Source organism: Toxorhynchites rutilus, chromosome 2 (genome assembly GCF_029784135.1).
Source record: "Toxorhynchites rutilus septentrionalis strain SRP chromosome 2, ASM2978413v1, whole genome shotgun sequence".
Taxonomy (NCBI): Eukaryota; Metazoa; Arthropoda; class Insecta; order Diptera; family Culicidae; genus Toxorhynchites; species Toxorhynchites rutilus.
The window spans coordinates 138,854,355-138,875,580 of record NC_073745.1 but is presented as its reverse complement, the minus strand read 5'-3'; the positions used below and the strand labels follow the sequence as shown (position 1 = coordinate 138,875,580).

The following is a 21,226-nucleotide window of genomic DNA, read 5'->3' as shown; positions in this document are numbered from 1 at the left end:
ATTCATCTATATGACTTCTTACTCTCACAGGAGTATATTCATTTCTTCAATATTTCTTCTTTCCATAAAAGTGTCCTGAACTACAAATCATTAATACATTCAACGTGTTTTTAACAGAACAATTTTCAATTCGAAGTTGTGTTTTTTTTTATTTATTTAGCATATGTCTGGTTCTACCGGTTGACCTCCTCAATGCTTGGTCCTTGATTCATCTTGGCTCTGGCGCGAGCTTACATCTATTTGGCTGCTTCTTTCGGATATGATGCTAAGTAGCGAGCATTGACATCATGGTCTGCTACGTTCGGATATGATGCTCTGGCAGCGAGCATCGACGTCTACTTCCAGATCAGAGGCTGGATCTTGGGTTCTTCGCCTCTGGCGCGAGGTTACATCAGTATACCATGGTGCCAGTAGGAGTTTCTTCCTTGATGTGCCATCGATGATACTGACAAAGTCGATGGTGGAACTCATCCACATTTCCAAGACAGCATGCACATCAATTGGATCAGCATGCACATCATCAGAATCCGCATGCACATCATCTTGGTTTGCGTTATCCTAGCGCTTCATTTTGCCGGTCTGCAGCATTATTGTTCCTTCCAGTACTACGATTGCAAATTTCTCCTTTGCAACAATTTTCGTTCAGCTGTCAATTTCGTTTTTCCATAAAACAGCCGCCTATTATTTTCAGTGTGAATTTTCCGGTATTCAATCAATTTTCGTGTAACATTGTAGTTTTCTTCAGCAGGATTCAAATTCTTTATATTTTCTTATCAGAGTGCAGTGTCCTCTGTGCAAATATGATTTGGGTGGTCCCAAATCCCTCGGTTCCATGGTGGGAACTTCATTTTCGTACGCCGGCCCTCATTTCCTGTGTGGGCGTTTCGGCAACTGTATCCTTAATCTTAAAGGATGAGCTAGTTTGTTTCAGCCTTATTCATTTTTCATCTGAGTCAATCTACGTTGTTATTTACCATAAATTTTAACTTATATTTTCCATTTTCGTCCAAGGGTGTTAACTATAATCTCACCCATGTCCCTCTCGTTGGACCATCCTTGTTAAATGTGTTGAGAAATTGCACCCACTGTTTCTGTGACCGGTTGCAAAAATACTTTATATCGATATAACGCGATACTATGATCTTCTCCATAATTCGGCTCTGTCTCCATTTTGATGTTTTCTACCTCATTAATTTCAACTGAGTCTTCTTCCAATTCAACATCACATTCATTGAGCCCATTCATTTCATTCAGATAGACATGAAGCTCGGACAGATAATCATATAACTTAGCATTGAAATCTTCGAGGAAATTCTCCACAAACTTTTGATTCAATTTTAGCATTTTCTTCTTCTGCATACAATAGCTTCCAATCGGATCCTTCATTTGATAAATGCCGTCTATATGGATTTCCTGCATATCATCACTATTTTCCAAAGTATTCGGCTGATCCACCGACTTCTTAATTCGCTTCTTACGAAGGATACAAAAATTTTCAAAGGTGTCCATATTTCCGTCATACAACATATTTCGGTTAATCTCGTTACGGTTGTCCTCATCACCGGGAATTGTGTTCGTTTGTATATGTGTTAGCCCTGTGTCTTTATGCAGTAAACACGTTCCTTGATGATCAAACATTAATCCGTCACTGTCGATGGGTTTTATCGACATGGCGTTGATTAAGGAAAACGACATTACCAACATCATCATCAATTTTATTAGTTTAGATGGGTTAAACCAAGGTGATGAGACGTCCTTTGTTATAATCTTTTTATTGCGTCTTCTTCTACGCGTTGGGCTTTCTGATCTGATTTTATTTTCATTAATCACAAAAGTCGATTCTTTTCTCATTGACTCAATTATTTGTTCATCGACTTGTACTGCAACGGATATCGTGTTTGATTCGGGAGTCTTTAGTTGTGGTACCTTTTCTATAATTTCGTCGGTAGATTGCTTTTGTTTTGACCTCGCAACCCTTACTTTAGTGGACCTGCCTTTAGCCTTACTGACAACCTTTTCTATTGGAGTGGCGTCGTTTGTCTGAAACGACTCTTTCATATTTGCCACAATTCTTCCATCTGTGACCGATTTACTCAGAGCTTCCTCTGTCCCGCACTCAACATTTTTATTTGTTTCAATGTTTGCAGATTTTATATCTTCGGCGGACTCTGGTGGTTTCTTCACCGCATACATCCTAATCTGTGGAAGTTGAATTCCATGTGCCGCTGCTATTTCGTTCATTTTCATTCTGTATCTGGATTGTCGTTCCTCCAGTTCGTCCAGTATTTGATTATCTTGTACCTCTATTTCCACTTTCCACTTATCATCCTCAGCCGTCCATCCTCTGTCTTTCTTTGCCTGATACTTTTTGTCGTAGAGTTCCCATCGAGCAAACACTGCCCGTTTCTTGGCATGACATTCTCGTTCTAAAATACTATAGAGTTCGATGGAGGTTCGGGCTATTATGTTGGATGAAAGTGTTTCAATTTCAAAGCTAGAGGCCATTTTTAAGTTTGTTGATTTCTTTTCCTATCTTGAATATTTTCCTCAACCGTATGAGCTATTAGTTCTGTCCCCTGACAAAACCAGTACCGTTTTCGGACGATTTTTCTTTAAGACAAACTTCAATTTGAACACGAATGGTTCCGTTACTGCTCTTAGGCAGTTCCTTGTGCCGTTACTGGACACCTTCTTATTTTTTATCGCACTCCGGCGATGCCTTTAATTATTTTGTTATTTTGGATCCGCCTCTCGGAATCCGATTGTTTTTAAATATTTGCTTGCCGGGCCTCGTGACCGGGTTGCACTTGATGTTGACGAGGCGCCTGTTGCCTTCGTCCAACTATGCCTGACTGGCGGTCAGTCCTCTGGATCTAGTTTTTTTTAGTTTTTCGTTGCCTTTCTTGGCATTCCCTTCATACCGTCTTCAACGGACTGGGTTTGTCCGTCTTTCAGGACCAAATTTCTGTTTCTTGAGATGCGCAATCTGCCTCTTGGCTAGCTGGTGGTGTCCACAGACAACCGCACCTTGTTCGTCTTTACAAGACCGAACGTCCTCCGTGCTAAGACGGGCGCAAAGCAATTTAAACAGGACTCTCAACTCAACCGAGCACTTTATTGTGAGTTCGTACCTTGTCTTGAAATAAGACTCCTCTCTGGAGCCACCAAATGTCGCTCCACAGCTAGGCTAGTTTGGAACTAGTCCTCTCTGGAGCCACCAAATGTCGGCGCAGCTCAGAGGACGAGGAATGGATTCCTCGTTGCAACCACCAAATGTGGTTGCAGCTTATCGTGCTTTGAAAATAGGGAGGCCCTTTACCGGACGCTTTGTGGTAGGCCAGATCTAGTAGAGTGCATATGCGCCTACTTGTTAGATCCGGTGGTACCGCGTCACTGGGAGGTTTTGGCCGGGCGGGGCCAAGGGGAAGGATAAAGGAAAGGGAAGAGGTTGGAAGTTTCGGATTTGGCCGGGATTAATTTGGCCTCTGGCTATACTCACTCGACCTTCTATTTTGATCCTTCCTTGGTTGATCCTTCCTTGGTTGATCCTTCCTGGTGGGGGGGGGGCTCGTCCTGGATGTGATATTTTGCCTTGATTTAAAGTGTGCAGTTCGAGAGATCAGATGAGAGTGCTTTATTCATAGAATTTCTTAGGTTTTTATACATAATTTTATCTCTAGCTACTATTTGTTCTCCCTTTCTCGCTCATGTGCGAGATCCGGGGAGAACACGTGTTTTTCTATATTTCTACCATTTGTTACTCATAGCGATAAGTTGCCTGCGCAGCCCATCGCAATAAACATATTTGCCTCCTTGTGAGGTCTTGTCTACCCCAGAAGGGCGTAGCATAAGAGAGAGAAAAGAAAACAATTAGTTATTCTAAGCCAGGCGGGCAAACGAGGGATGATTATTTACACGCTCGCAGGCGTGTTATCTTTTCCCCTTTGTTTATTGCCCTAATGAGCTCCTAACGAGCTCTTACTCATATTTTTCCTACTCTGTGTCATTCCACCGGAATAAGCTCCGGTGCAATAAACAACCTACGCAGCATTTGTTTTGTTTATCTTTCCTTTCCTTTATCTTTCCGGCGGAAAGCCGGGGAATAATGTTGTTTCCTGACTATTCATGATAGAGCGTGGTCTAAACACCCGCTCTATCGTTCCGCGATGAATCGCGGTCTTAATGCATGACCTGTGCGGCGACAATAATGCATCAAAGTTTGATGATCAGCAATAATCTCATGCCCAGCATTATACAGAATTACTAAAATTGTAAATATTGGAATTTTTCTTTATAGTCTTGCCAGATGAGTTATTACTGATTTTGAACATCAATTGTTTTTCCATTCGAATTTCAATATTTTCGAAATAATCTCTTATTCACACTGAGTGGGGGTGAGAATGGGTCAAGCACAAAATTGAATTCCATGCTGAACCCATATAGTGATTGTCAGATTTTCATGAGAATAGGTAGTTTTATTCCTCATCGTAAAATATTAGACCCGTATTTTTTTTTCATCAGGGTGACCATTTCCATTTTATGGTGTCCGAAAATTGAACCCTTTTTTCCAAAAATTACCTTTTTCAAAAATTCATCACTTTTGAACTACTAGACAGATTGAGATGATCAATATATAATATTAAAGCCAATGATAATTTTGTTTGAAAAATATTACACTTGAAACCACATTTTGTTATCGACCCATTGATTGTATTTGTTTTTCATAGCTTACAACTAGAGATGGGCAAACCGTTCATGAACTGATCAAATGAACGAGTTCACCCAAAAGAGTGAACGAACTACCGTTCTTTTTTGCTGGGCAACAGTTCATATGAACTGTATACCCAGTTCAGAACGAACTGTGTGCGGTGAATGATGAACTGATAATACAGTTCAGAACGAACTGACCGCTGGCAGAACTGTGCATGCAGTTCAGAACGAACTGTGTACGGTAAGCTGTGCGTAAGAGGAAAGAAAACGAACGAGTGATAGATGAATGGTGCTGCAAGGTAAATAGTTCTCAAATTAACGAATGGAAACAAACGATAGCCCCATGAAACAACAAAAATAATATGTCGGTATTATCGCTTCATAAAAAATGCTTGTTGCGTTTTTAATGTTGCGTTCGGGATACGATGGTTTTAAATTGAATTGTTAAATTATTTATCAAATTTCATATTTTGGAGTTCAGGGTAAATATTTCAGTAAGTTGTTATGCCAATCTACCTCACTTATAAAATATAGTTGAAAGCGGAAAGTTGATTTAAACAGTCTTGTTAAACAGTAAAATTCGCGTCGCTAATATGAAATATGTTTTATGTTATATCATATTGTGCTCGATAATTTTGAGATGGACGTTCGCGGTTTGGGTACAGTTTTGCTATAGAATTTATTGCAATACATCGTAAGCAAAGCAGCACAATGCTAGTTTATGCTGAAAATAATGAATAACGACTCAAACAAAATTAAAATTTCAAAATCAACGTTTGATTTTCTATTGTGCTAAATTATTTCTAACAAATAATGGGCGAACACGAACTTTTTTACCATTGGGTAAAAATCAACCAAATTTTGCACACTTTCTCATTGATGTGTATTGTCTACATGCTGTCAAACTCGAAGTCGTGTATTTCGATTCAACGAAAATGGAGGTGAACCAACACGAGTCGAGAGAACAAATTCTTTCCAAACACCTGGAATTTCCTAACCTGTCGCACCGGCAGTTGGGAAAAATGTTGAACATTCACCATTCAACCGTCTCCAGAGTGTTGAAGCGGTTCCAGGAGCGGTTGACGTTGGATCACGGCAAAGAAGTTGGAACAAAACCGGGACCGGAGAACAAAAAGACGGAGGGTAGGGTGAAGCGGATGATTAAAGCAAATCCCAACGTCTCAAGCCGTGATTTGGCTGAAAAGATCGGCATGTCGCAGAGCTACGTCCAGAATGCAAAGAAGAGAGCTGGACTACATACATACAAGGTACAGAACTTCCCAAACCGCGATGAGCGGCAACAATCGACGGCTAAAACTCGGGCACGGAAACTCTACGTGAAGATACTGACAAAATATGACTGCTGTGTGATGGACGACGAAACGTATATAAAAGCCGATTTTAAGCAAATTCCGGGGTTGGAGTTTTTCACCGGCAAAAGCAAGTTCGATGTGGACGACAAATTTAAGAAGAAGAAAATGTCGAAGTTCACCTCCAAATATCTCGTTTGGCAGGCCATCTGCTCTTGCGGACTGAGGAGTAAGCCTTTCGTGACAAAGGCGTGACAGTTAATGGCGAGATCTACAAATCTGAGTGCCTCGAGAAGCGCCTTTTGCCGTTCTTGCAGCAGCACGACGAAGCTCCGTTATTTTGGCCAGATTTGGCATCATGCCACTATTCTAAAAGTGTCCTGGAGTGGCATGAGGCCAATTCTGTCCATTTTGTTCCAAAGGACATGAACCCGCCAAACTGTCCGGAGCTGCGCCCGGTGGAGCAATACTGGACAATAATGAAATGGGAACTTCGGAAGAGCAAGAAGACAGCCAAAGACGAGAAGGACATGTTAAGAAAATGGAAAAAAAATGAGAAACTGATACCGTATGACACTGTAAAGACTTTGATGGAGGGCATCAAGCGAAAATGCGTTCAATTTTACACTCAAGGCTCCATCGATTAACTTTTCTTTTGATTTTTGAAGCAAATATATGTATAAAACTACCCTAAAATTTTGGTTTGATTCTAAACATTATAAGAAAATTGGCATGACATTTTCGGTGTCGCAATAATTTCGTGTTCGCCCTTTATAAAGAAACAAATTGCGACATATGAGCAATTAGTGTATTGTTCTCGCAAAGGCAAGAAATAATCGTTGCTTCTGGAAATGATTCTACAAAAACACGCAAGCCATTAAACCTTTTCAGGGTCACCGGAACTTTTTACTAAAGAGTTATTTACGAAATTTCGACGTATTCGCAAATAATATCCGAAATGATAAACCAACAAATCAAAAAACAAGATTGCGTAGTCCTACGTCCTAAGCGGTCGAGCCTCGAATACAACCAGGGTTGCCACATTGGATTCTGTAAATTTTTCTGAAAAAATCTGTATATCTGTATTCTTAACAAAAAATCGGTATAAAAAATCTGTATCGAAAAATTAAGGGAAAACATTAAAATGAAGGTTTATTTTTATTTTGACTTATTTATGGGTTGTTGAAGTCGTATCAATGCAACTAAATGAATCATTTAATGGATTTGTGGTTTTCTTCTGATCCTCTGAATTGTATGATGTTTATATATAGTTTTGTTGAGCTTTGCTTTCAAATTTTTCGTCAATTTTATCCTTGAAGCTCCTTCTTGAGCCAATACATAGTTTTTCGCTTTCAAAATAAAGTTTGTAATTGTGGGGGCCAACCGATTTCCGAACTTTGTTTTGTTGGCATTGTAAAGCGAAAATATTCGCTCAACACACGCTGATGAATATGAATGTTATCAATAAGGGTCTTACAAACGACCTTAGCAGTGAATACCAAAAATTCTCATCACGCCTTTTGACATCCAACAGCTGGGACCAAGTTATATCTGAATTGACTCAAATCAATTTTTGCCCCATAAGATTCGTCTTGAGTAGCCTGAATTCGTTATCCAGGCCTTGTCCATTATCTGCTTCGACGAATTGAGGAAATTGACGTATCAAATCATTAAGGTTTGGTAGCTTGACAAAATTTTGAGGGTTTGTCAAGGTCGCAGTTTTGATAACCGGATCGCTGAAAACAAATCGCTTTGAAATCTGTTTCACGATTTCGATATAAAGTACCAACAAATCGAATTAAAGATCAGTCAATACTTTTTCAGCTTCTTCTTCTCGATACCAACGTAAACAGGCTTCTTCAGGAAGTCTTCAAAATCTTTCACATCAAGGTTAGCATCAGCGAATCGTTGCACGTAGCTTTCAGAACATAAGATACCCAAGATGATCAACAATAACATACTTGTACCATTATAAAGTTCGCGAAATTGACAACTTTCTGATTGAAAAGTACAATTGACTTTATTGATGAGCGGTAGAACAAAGTTAAGGAACAGCATAATCGGTTTAGTCATAGGATCTTCTTAATGAGTCAATATACAATTGGCGGATTGATTATGGTCATACTGAACTTGAAATAGTTTAAGCTCTTCAAATCGCTCAAGACTTCGCTTAACAATTGCCTCCAACGAAAGCCATCTCGTTGTGTTTCTGTAAATTCTGTATTTTTGCTGGAAATCTGTAATTCTGTGTATACAGATTCTGTATCTGAAATCCGGCGAAAAATCTGTAAAATACAGAATATTCTGTGTATGTGGCAACCCTGAATACAACCTCTCGATTTTTTGTTTTCGAGTGATTTTCCAAAGTTAACATGTTTTCAGTTTTCGTTCAATATTCCTATGCGATTGGCCAATTTTTATGCATATGTGGTATTTCATGTGGATTAAAAATGGTATATCATTCATCTGAAACGGTCCGGTAATTTAAAAGTTATTAACACTCCTATACTCGCGCATTGGTCTGTCAGACCGAGAAATCAATAATTCGTTCATTTCTCAGAAAATATCAACACTACGACTTTGCGATTCTCTCTAGCTTCGTTATTCGTCGTTCGTCATCGTTTAGCGTATCGCATGTGTTGGTACAATGGGGACGTGTGCCACTTTTTTAACACTTTCGGTCTGACACACCGACGCGAGTATAGAAGTAACTTTTTTGGACAAGTGCCTTTTTTCATATTCTAGAATATTGTTGAATGAAATGTATAAATTAATGTTAGTGGCGTGAAATATTTATTGAATAACAAGTGCCTTTGTTCAAATTCTTGAATATTGTTGAATGAAATGTATAAATTAATGTTAGTGGCGTGGAATATTTATTGAATATAATGCATAAGATCATTACCGGACTATTCATATTTCATTTTAGTCCCTTTTGTAACTGGATTGAACGGATCCATATATGATCTATTCGTCGATATATTCGTCATTAGACTTATACATTCAAAAGCAAAATATAAATGTTTGACTTTCGTATGGTTATTCGCTAAATATAATGGTCATACATATACACACTTGTGAAAGAATTTCACTTGTGGAAGAATCGTAAACAGTAAACTATAAACTAATCGGTAGCTTATGGTAATTTTTAACAGTTACAGTTTCGGGGTTTTTTTTATAATGGACAATATCGACAAGAAAACAAGAAAAAGAAAAGGAAGTTCCTAGAAATCCTTTTATATCATCTTTTTATGCCCCATCTAAAAAGATGACTTATTAAAACATAATAAATGACTATTAAAACATAATAAAGACGGAGAAAACATATTTTTTTGAGTTTTTTCAATCAATCATACCCTCTTCTCCAAATACAGGGAAACTTCGATATAACGTACACTCGTTATAACGTACCCTCGATATAACGTCACTCGATATAACGTACACATTTCCAAAGTGTAAAGGAATTTTTTTTCAATATTTGTTTCTGATAGAACAATGAATTATCTGTATTGTGATGCTAAAACAAGTTTTGTACCTTCAATCAATCCCGAAATACAGCTGGTTTCGTGATTCCGGCTTCTAAATGAATCAAGTTTTAATCAACAGTACGAAGGGGAACATCATGAGAAAGGCTGGCTTCGTCTTCTGATTGAAGATATTCATTAACTTTACTAAAACAGCAACACAAAAATGTACTATAGACTACGTTTATGAGTACTTTATTATGCTTCGATATAACGTACAATTCGATACAACGTACAATTTTGAAAGTGAATGTACGTTATATCGAAGTTTACCTGTAAATGCCAATAAAGCCTGAAAAATACACAATGGCAACATTACAGAGAAGTTCAATTTTCGGTCTGTGACACCGTGCGCGAGTATACGTGTTATGATTTTGCACGCGAGTACAGGAGGGTTAATTTAAAAAAAAAAGTCATTTTTGGAAAAAAGGGAGAAATGATTTTCGGACCATCGGTTAATTTTGCAAATTAATACCCAAGAACAAAAAATAACGCATCTCTGAATTTTGAATGTTATCTAAAAAAATCTTAGGTTTCAAGAAAAAATATAAAAATATGGCGTCCTTGGTCCCGAGACAATGTAAACTATTAAAAAATACAATCAATAATTACAGGACCAAAATCCGAAATTTCTGCAAGTATAATATTTTTTTTTAAAAGAGACTAGCTAATTGGATTTAATATTATATGTCGATCATCTGAATCGGTGCAGTAGTTCAAAAGTTTTTGAAAAAAGATAAAAAAAAAAGGTTTTTAAAAAAAGGAATTTTCGGAAAACATGGGAAGAAAATTATTTTTTGGGCTACCCTAAAATGGAAATGATCATCCTAATAATAAAAATACCGGTCTAATGTTTTGCGATAGAGAATGAAACTGCCACTTTTCACGAAAATCTGAGAACGAAAAAACAACAACATACTTTGAAAATCACATATTATAAAGAGTGAGATTTGTTCTTTCAAATTCCGTCAACAAACATTTTTTAATTTTGCCCCAGAAAGAATGGCAAGCAATTGAATAGAGCGTATTTTTTAGAAAGAAATATCTATAACTTTTTCGCTCTAACTTTTATATTTCAAATTTTACATACAAACTGTCTTCAGAAGACTTTTAGAGCTTACTAATACAAACATTTTTCGATGCAGAACTTGTCAATATCTCAAATTTACTCAAAGTTATTGATATTTATTCCCAAAAAAAAACACGTTAAATCGATTATTTTAAAAGATAGAAAAAAGCTTTGTTCTACAAAGTTGTTTAAAATGATTGAGGCTACAACATTGTTCAACTATGTTTATCTCTATCTATAAAGATGAGAAAGTTATATTTTTAATTTCATTGACGATTTTGGTCACTCTATTTTTGATAACATGAATATGAGCACTCTATTATATGTAACAACTTTGTCTAAGACAGTTTTTGTCTAAACAATAAATATCTCCCACAAAGTTGGTTTTAGCACCTTCTATCTGAGTTGCATTAGGGTAACTATAAAAAACGTGTTTTTACTCTAATTTTTATATTTAAAAATCTACATCAAAATGGTCTTCGTACGACTTTTAGAACTTATCAATACCAACATTTTGCGATGCAGAACATGTCAATATCTTAATCCTGCTCAAAGTTATCAATGGGTTTTCATCCAAAAACTCAAAATTTCAATTTTAATTTACTCAAACACAAAAAATAACATAGTTTTGAAAATCACATATTACATAGAGATAAATCTGTTCTTTCAAATTCCGTCAACAAACATTGTTTATGTTAGCCCCAGAAAGAATGACAAACAAATGAAAAGAGCGTGTTTTTTGGGAAGAAATATCAATAACTTTGAGTAAATTTGAAATATTGACAAGTTCTGCTTCGAAAAATGTTTGTATTAGTAAGCTCTAAAAGTCTTCTGAAGACAGTTTGTATGTAAAATTTGAAATATAATAGTTTTAGCAAAAAACAGTTTTTTTCATTGTGACTCCGAAGTAACTTAGAAAAAAAGCGCGATATCGGTTATTTCAAGAGATAGAGAAAAAACTTTGCTCTACAAAGATGTCTCAAATAATTGGAGTTACAACATTGTCGAACTATGTTCACCTCTATCTATTAAGATAAGAAAGATAGATTTTTTATTTCATCGACAATTTTGGTCACCCTATTTTTGACAAAACATAAAAACGAGCACTCTTTTTTTCATGGCGACCCTAACGTAACGTAGAAAAAAGGCGCCATATCGGTTATTTCAAGAGATAGAGAAAAACTTTGTTCTACAAAGATGTCTCAAATAGTTAGAGCTACAATATTGTCGAACTATGTTTACCTCTTGCGGCGCGCTGGAAGCGCAGCTACTAGTTCCGTCACACGGGATTCAAAGTGAGTGGCTTAAGCGCCACCTCGTAAGAGGGCCGCTCACTCGCTGTCTGCTCGGTAAGAATTCCGAACTCAGGGCGGGTTCTTGATTCGATCCCGAAACACACGAATAGCTGACCTTCCCGACTCCTACACCGGCACGCGTTCTCGTTTCTTCGCTCTGTTTCCAACAACCAAATGGGAGAAAATTGGCGGTTTCTACCGGGGGCACTGATACGCACACCAATGCGTCTTCCCCTGGTTCCTCCTGCTGCCCAAACCTCCCTTATTCGCTTGAGAAACACGAGCCGAGATGGACTGAGAATCCCAAGCAGTCCACACTTGGAGTACAAACAAAAATCTACAAAGAAGACGACGCGAAGCTCGATAAACGGTTTCCTCCAAACACAACAATATCCTCAAAAAATCTAACACATTTCTCTAACATCAATTCTATAACCTATTCTATACATTCATTTCCTTAATCTAATCCCTATCTATAAACGACGAACCGGCCTCCATTCATCCGCATTGCTATGCTTTGTTTCGTGATCACTTCATTCAAATTTTATTTCAACAAAAAGTACCCACTCACATGGCCATGTATTTATAGGGTTAGGGTACTCACGCGTTGGTTGGCTCTGCCTGAAGCGCTGTATTGATTTAGCAGCTTCCTTCCGACGATTGATCGTTCGTGTCGAGAATTCCAACCCAACACGGGGGTCAGAAGTGCGGTCAACGATGGTACGAGGTGATGTTGCGGTGCGCCGAGCACAAAACCGGGAATAGCTGTTCCGGTCAGCCGAGATCCTCTGGATTTTTAAACCCTAATAAAAAAGCCGTCGAACGACTGTCCGACGCATTTAAATTCATGCCTTCCCTATATATAATTTTAATAATTTACCTTTTGGAAATATTTCTCACAACACAAAACACTGAGGAATAATTATTTTAAATTCCTGATCACCATTCTATAAAAATCAAAGAAAAAAACCAAAAATGACTAACCACATTTAAACAAAACCATTTAACGAGTCTTACAAGGTTAAACACACCGCGACGCGACAACGAAAAATATCACGCACTCCTGTCTGTTCCACGAATCAGGTTGAAATGGGTGAGCAAAAATCCTCAGTTCCTCAGAACACAATTAGTGCCTGATCTTTGCCACCGGAGAGCGACATTTGAGTTTGGGATCCAAACTATTCTCTATCAGATTCAGTGTTTGGCAGTGTTTGGATTTCGATCAAAATCGAATGATACACAATGTGTCATGCAAGTAAACTCTCATGAACATATAACCAAATATGAGAGGATTATTCAGATACTTGTATGAATGTCAGTAATCACTTGTGTAACATTTAGTGATTAAACTAAGAGAGGAACGAAGACTGTTGATTGCATATCCGATCTGTATCAAACATCGCATACCATTTTCGAAGCCTGCATACAAGTTTGAACCGCATATATCGTCCCATTTTACTATAGCGATACCCACTGCACAGAAAAGTGCAAAGCAATAAATGATACAAGAAAAATTACGTCATCATTTAGTCACCATTTGCGGAGAGCAGCGAATGGGAAAAGAGATAAAACGCGAGAGTTTTTGCTTCTCACTGGAGCGGTGTTGCTAGTAAAACTATGCGGTCTATATGAATATACATATTTCAAGGGATAGCGGCGTTAAAAATGGAAAATATAATCTGACTACCCTCCCTTAGCCTCTATCGAGCTAAATAATCATATAGTTTGCGGTCTCTGAGACTTAAAAATCAGGATCTGCTACATTAGCTGAATATGAATCTTTTGCTTTGCGTGGTCCGTACGATCCTGCTGTTTCATGATGCATGGAGAGGTCGATATGCATATGTTAGAGGCAAAGAAGAAAATAAGCTTTCTGACCAAAAGCGTATATGATAGCTTTGCTTGCATGCTGGTGTGCAATAAAGTGCGAGCCGATGCAGAGTTGTCTCGTTCTCTTTTGTGTCGTGATTTGCAACACATAACAACAAAAGAATACCGCTGGGGGAAATGTTTCCTGAAAGATCATATTTGAACGAACGAAAGCGATTTTTTCAATGAGTGGATCATTTGGCAAACACTGGTGTTTGGATTTCGATCAAAATCGAATGATACACAATGTGTCATGCAAGTAAACTCTCACGAACATATAACCAAATATGAGAGGATCATTCAGATACTTGTATGAATGTCAGTAATCACTTGTGTAATATTTAGTGATTAAACTGAGAGAGGAACGAAGACTGTTGATTGCATATCCGATCTGTATCAAACATCGCATACCATTTTCGAAACCTGCATACAAGTTTGAACCGCATATATCGTCCCGCTCTACTATAGCGAAACCCACTGCACAGGCAAGTGCAAAGCAATAAATGATACAAGAAAAATTACGTCATCATTCGGTCACCATTTGCGGAGAGCAACAAATGGGGAAAGAGAGCGGTGTTGCTAGTAAAACTATGCGGTCTATATGAATATACACATTTCAAGGGATAGAGGCGTTAAAAATGGCAAATATAATCTGACTACCCTTCCCTTAGCCTCTATCGAGCTAAATAATCATATAGTTTGCACTCTCTGAGACTTAAAAATCAGGATCTGCTACATTAGCTGAATATGAATCTTTCGCTTTGCGTTGTCCGTACGATCCTGCTGTTTCATGATGCATGGAGAGGTCGGTATGCATATGTTAGAGGCAAAGAAGAAAATAAGCTTTCTGCCCCGAAAGCGTATTTGATGGTTCTGCTTGCGTGTCGGTGTATCATGAAGTGCGAACCGATGCAGAGTTGTCTCGTTCTCTTTTGTGTCGTGATTTGCAGCACATAACAACAATAGAATACCGCTGTGGGAAATGTTTCCTGAAAGTACATATTTGAACGAACGAAAGCGATTTTTTCAATGAGTGGATCATTTGGCAAACACTGATCAGATTAGAAGGCTAAAAGGCAATTTTCAATTGGTAAAATTTGAATGAAAATATCTACTTGGTATTATTTAATTAGTTGAAGCGCGTAGTCCTAACCTTAACTTAACCTATTTCCCCAGAATTTTCAAATATTCCTACTAAAATGTATTATTATAATATAACGTCAATTTCAGACATAATTTTTGTGTGGGATTTTCTCACCACTTGTAGAAAAAAAAGTGATTTGCATTCACATAGAATACTAATTTGATTCGTAAAAGTTAATTTTCATTCATAATTTACACTTTAGAATTCGGTTTTTCTTCTCAAAAATACATCATAATACTCGTTTCACAAATACAGACTGTTCCTTTCAGTTTCAGAGATGCCAGATTATTTTAGTTTGCGAAAACATATGCAAGTTATTTTATCTGCAAGCAAATGTTTTTATTCCATAAATGAGACTATGACAGTAGAACCCCGATTATCCGCGAGCGGGTGATCCGCCCTGCAGATTATTCGTGACTGCGAGTTCCATAGTAAATCAATAGGCCTTTCAGGAATTTGTTAGTGAGTGGTAGGCCCATGATCTTTTGTTGTGGTCATGGCTTTTACATTATTTAGCCACTGGTGTACACGACCTTATAGATGGATAGTTGATTGATTTCTGTATTGATAGAACATAGTTTTTATGTTGAAACATCTCTTTTCGTGTTTGCATTTTTTTGTCCTTTAATGGGTCATCCGCGATTTTCGTTAATCGCGGTGAGTTTGCCCGACTATTCCGCGGATAATCGGGATTCTACTGTAGCTTGAATTAACACATGATGTTTTTTCATCTGTGATTTTCCCAGATCTTCTCATTATCCAAATTTTATAGCGGAGTGTGAAGAAACACACAACCCGCTCACTAGCGCAAAGAATAACCGAGTTCAACGTTAAAAAATTCCTAAAACGTTGTTAAGTTTCATCCACTCGCTCACCATCACATTGTCAGTTTACTTTGAAGTTTTGATTTGTATTGTGAAAAGTACCGTATTTTGCTATTCAAAGTATCGGTTTTCCAAACCAAAAGCATCCATTTATGATTCCTACAATTTCGGTAGTTTATAAATTTTAATTGCAATCGCAAAAAAGACTAACAAAAATTAAATGTGCGCTTGCATATCTGGCAACTCAGTCTGGAAGTCCGTGAGGTAAAACGTCAACATCTTGCATCCATATGAAATGTCACGATATTGATGTTCGAAAATCAGAAAATCCGGATTTCTGCGTCGTCGGCCATGTTCAGCTGTCATTATGCTCTCAAATGTCATCATATTGTCAATAAAGTTGACCGTGTAAGGTCCGCTTAAGACAATTTTTGTCTAGAGAATAACTGTCAAGCTCTAAGTGCTAATTTCCACTTAAATGATTCTCCTGGACCATTGTGCATTGTGCAGTGTAATCAGCGCCAATATTTTTTTTTTACTCGCACTCATTTTCCTCGTACAACACGACAATAATAACGTGTCATTCGTTTTTTTTTTTCACTTCCAGCTGTACCTGTCCTCCAACATCACGCTGGCCGATTACAACATGGGCTACTGTCTGACCGGAACGCTCGAGCGGGGTGACCAACGGGCGAACCAATTCCAGACGACGCATTTCGCCGTGATTCGACGATGTTGGCCGTCAAACGAACCGGACTCGGGGGGACACAAAACACAGCACACGTACATTGATTTCCTCTTCAACCGATGATAAAGTGTGGAATTGATGTCCCGCCGTCATTTGTAGGCGCGGAAGAATATGGAAATATATACGTACCGTTCGTTAGCAAACAAACAAACAAAAAAACCGAGATAATCTAGCGATGGGGGAAACAAAAATACTCATAAATTCAGCGGAAATAAGTTTGGGTGATTATTTATTCATTTGTGCCCCGAAGCTGAAAACAAAAAGCGTAAGTACTTCGACCATAACAGTAACAAACATGCTGAATATGTACAGAGACGAACATAAAACAGAAGTTTAAGAACAGAAAAAAAAATCAAAATTACCAGCGAAATAAAAAATATTTTTGTAATGATCGTTTTGTAAATAGCCACCAACCTACATATTTAATGGTAATGACAAATAATGGAACGGAAAATATGCTGATAAATTTATGGGCTTCAATCTCAAACAGATTAAACGGAAATTGTTCTCCCCCGCACAGTAAACACCCGGTATCATGCGTAGGTTATATGTGCTTGTTGCTGTTCCGCGACATTTTTTTCTCCCTATATGTATCGTTTTCAGTCGATCGAATATTTCATATTAACCTCGGGACATTTTTATATTGCAGCGAAGTTGAGCGGAAATTTATTACCCATCTGCAACGTCGTACCGACGTGTGAACCGCATGAATTATATTTTTAAGTTAATCTTCGACAAATTATTGTATCAGTGGAAATGACCTGTGGGTATTATACTGCAGCGTAATTGGTTTGAAGCATCCCCATTTTCATGCTCATCCTTGCGTAGAAAAGAAGTCCAGCGAATAGAGAATCAGCTATTTGTTCCAAACAGGAATTTTCATTGTACTGACAAAACAAATACAAAACGTACAAGTACCGGGCGTAAACCCTTTCTCGTCCCGGGACTGCAATTGAATGATATTAATGTCCTGCCAGTATCTAACGTCCATGATGATAGTTGTTTATGAAACAAACAAACAAACAAAAAAACAAGAAACTATGGAGAAATGCATCTTCACTACTAGATAACAAACACACACTCACACTGAATCTGCTGCGATCTGTTGCGAGCATCATCTACGAATAGGTGGCTTGATTTTATCGAAAGTAGTGCGGAGGTAAACATAAAACAAAATCAAAATAAAACGAGGAAATTGCTTAAAGCGCTTGCATCAATGTCTAGAGCTCAATTCAATAGAATAAAAAACATACTAACGTAAATCGAACATACAGTACCAGAAAAATAGTGTGTATGCCAAATGCCTAACAAATAAAACAGACAGGAATGAACAACACTTTTTTGTGTAGAACAGAGGGGAAGGATAAAATATGATTGATAAAATAAAACCTGCATAAAACCACAACCAAAGATTAGAGAGATCGCGGTTAAAGAACTATAGTGAAACTAAAATGACATTTTTGTACCGAACAAACAAACAAACAACACTATGAAAACCACGAGCCAAGAACTCAAACCAAGCCTAGAAACCGCAATCCTTCCGAGTTTATTTTACTATATATACAGGCTGTAGCAGACAAAAAAAAACCTAGGCGCCGCCGTTATGCGTACATAACCGGAAACACGCGCAAACGCTGCTTAAAATTTTATAGTTTTGTGGATAGTTAGACGAACATAGATGCGACCGACCGACCGGGGCGGCTGAGAAGTGCTATCTATTTTTTCTACTTAGCATTTATATGAGTGTATTTAGGACGGAAAGAATTAGAAAAGTTCGTCGAGTGTAGGGAGCTGCGAATGCATCGTGTGCATCGGCCAATTTGAATTTGGAAAAACTATGAGCAAAAATCGTTCGTCGTCGCAATCGTACGAAACACAAAAACAACAGCGAAACAAATAAAGATGGAAGAAAAGTACGCAATGCAAAATTGTACGCAGAAAGCTAGAAATAAATGTAATTACAGTTATATTTTTAAATGTATCAAGTACTGTAGAGGAGGGTAAGAATTTTGACGATGAAATCAAAATATATGTTGTTATAATTGATGCATGGAAATTTTATATCGAATATCACCGCCCTGTTCTTCGAAACATTGTACGTGCACAGTAAAAGTCCAATTTTCGATCCATTTATGACTAGACTTCACACAGCCCTACAAGAAGCAGTCCAACGATGTAAATCACGAAGGCTTTTAGAGCTTACTAATACAAAAAAAAAAAATCGATGCAGAACTTGTCAATATCTCAACTTTACTCAAAGTTATTGATATTTCTTCCCAAAAAATACACTCTCTTCAATTGTTTGTCATTCTTTCTGGGGCAAACATAAACAAAGTTTATTGACGGCATTTGAAAGAGCATATGTCACCCTACATAATGTGTGATTTTCAACACATGGGTAAAAAAAAACATCAATAATTTTGAGTGAGATTAAGATAGTTAGATTTTTTATTTCATCGACAATTTTGGTCACCCTATTTTTGATAACATAAAAATGAGCACTCTATCATATGTTACAACTTTTTTGAAGACAGTTTTTGTCTAAACAACAAATATTTCGCACAAAGTTGGTTTTTGCGCTTTCTATCTAAGTTGCATTAGGGTAACCATGAAAAAACGTTTTTTTTTTTGCTTTGACTTTTATATTTCAAATTCCACCTCAAAACTGTCTTCGTACGACTTTTAGAGCTTATCAATACCAGCATTTTGCAATGAAGAACTTGTCAATATCTTAATCTCACTCAAAGTTATTGATGTTTTGACGTGGGACTACGTCCAACCGGAGTATATGGGGGGGGGGGGGGGGGGGTAAAATGAAAACCTAAACACAGAACATGCAGGAAAAAATGAAAGATTCCGAATGCTTATAACTCGAACATTTCTTACTGGATCGGAAAGATGTTTGCATCAACTGATAGGGAATATTTCTACGCATCTATCGCAATTAATAAAATGTTATTTTTCATTATATTAACAATTGAATTACTGTAAAACGTTAAGCGTTATATAAACGCCCTAACTACCTCGCTTTGATTGGCCCGATTGACGGTTTCCCCAACACAGCTATCAAAATCAAGCAGCATTGGGGAAATCGGCATGGCAAATACATGAAAGTATGGGGATTTTTGTTCTCGTCGAAATGTGTTCCCTAACACAGACTTCAAAACCAAGCAGCGTTGGAGAAATCGGCATTGCCAATACATGAAAGTCGGGGGTATTTTTGTTCCGACTGAAATGTGTTTCCCTAACACGGACTTTAAATCCATGGAGCGTGGGGAAATTGGCATTGCGAATACATGTAAGTCGTGGGCATTTTTGTTGCGACTCTAATGTGTTTCCTTAACGTAGACTTGAAATCAATGGAGCGTGGGGAAACAGGCATTACAAATTCATGCAAGTCAGGAGTATTTTTGTTCTGGCTGGAATATATTTCCTTAACACAGACTTCAAATTCATGGAGCGTGGGGAAATTGGCATTGAAAATTCATGCAAGTCGGTTTTTTTTTTTGGTCCGATTGAAATGTGTTTCCCTAAAAGCCCCCGCAGACTACAGGCTTTTGTTGGCCGATAGTTTGACTGGCCGACTTAATCAGTACAAAGCGACATGCATATGCGCGCACTTCACCGATTCAGTATCGGCAAACCGCATTCAAACTGTTTTGTCGGCAAACTATCGGCCGTCTGTTTAATCAGTACTGGCTAGTTTTGACCTGCGGCCATACGACGATTGTTTATTGATCGATAGTTCAATTCGCTCTCAATTTTGGAATCCGACATACATGCCGTGCGAATCACTGAGAATGGGATGTACCCAATACTCTCGGATTCTGTTTTTGATTTTCCTTCTCCGTTGTCAAACGATGATTAAACAAGATGCGTTCGACGTACATATCAAAATCGAAACTGGGTGCCTGAAATATATCATATCAAGCGAATTCTCGGTTCAAGAAGTACGTACACTTGAGAGATGCAACCTTCAGAGGGAAATGTAAAATAAAATAATCGTTTGATAATTCTTCCGTTCACATGTAACGACAAAATGTAACGTAAAAGAAATGTCATTAAATTTACTTATAACGAAGAACATAATCTATCACAATGCATGAATTGACCTTATATGGCATTTATTCAATCTTTTTACTCACAACCGAATATATTAAATTCGGAAATTGTTTCATTCAATCAAAAAGTCAATCAATACAAACAAATGATTGCTAAGCTAAGGTAGTCCCACGTCAACCTTGCGATTATATCATAGATATAATCCACCCATTTTTTTACCCAAAAACTCATGATATCAATTTTAATTTACTCAAACACAAAAAATAACATAGTGTTTGCGCAAAATGCCGTCAATAAACTTTATTTATGTTTGCCCCAGAAAGAAAGGCAAACAATTGAAGAGAGTGTATTTTTTAGGAAAAAAATATCTATAACTTTGAGCGAAGTTGAGGTTTGACAAGTTCTGCAGCGCAAAATGTTTCTATCAGTAAGTTCTAAAAGTCTTCTGAAGACAGTTTGTATGTAGAATTCGACATATAAAAGAAAGAGCAAAAATAAAACAGTTTTTTTCATGGTGACCCTAACGCAACTTAGAAAAAAGAGGCTATATCGGTTACTTCAAGAGATAGAAAAAAAAACTTTGTTCTACAAAGATGTCTCAAATAACTAGGGCTAAAACATTTTCGAACTATGTTTACCTCTATCTATAAAGATAAGAAAGTTAGATTTTT

The 21,226-nt window shown here is 37.5% G+C and overlaps 1 protein-coding gene across 1 annotated transcript in view; it reads left to right on the top strand.

Moving 5' to 3' along the window:
- Window positions 1-18,505, top strand: part of LOC129769243 (uncharacterized) — a 199,795-nt gene extending 181,290 nt beyond the window's left edge. The window contains exon 5 of the mRNA XM_055771355.1: window positions 16,353-18,505. Within this exon, the coding sequence (XP_055627330.1) occupies window positions 16,353-16,556 (204 nt within the window). The 3' untranslated portion in view covers window positions 16,557-18,505. The remainder of the gene's footprint in view (window positions 1-16,352) is intronic.
- Window positions 18,506-21,226: the final 2,721 nt, after the last annotated feature.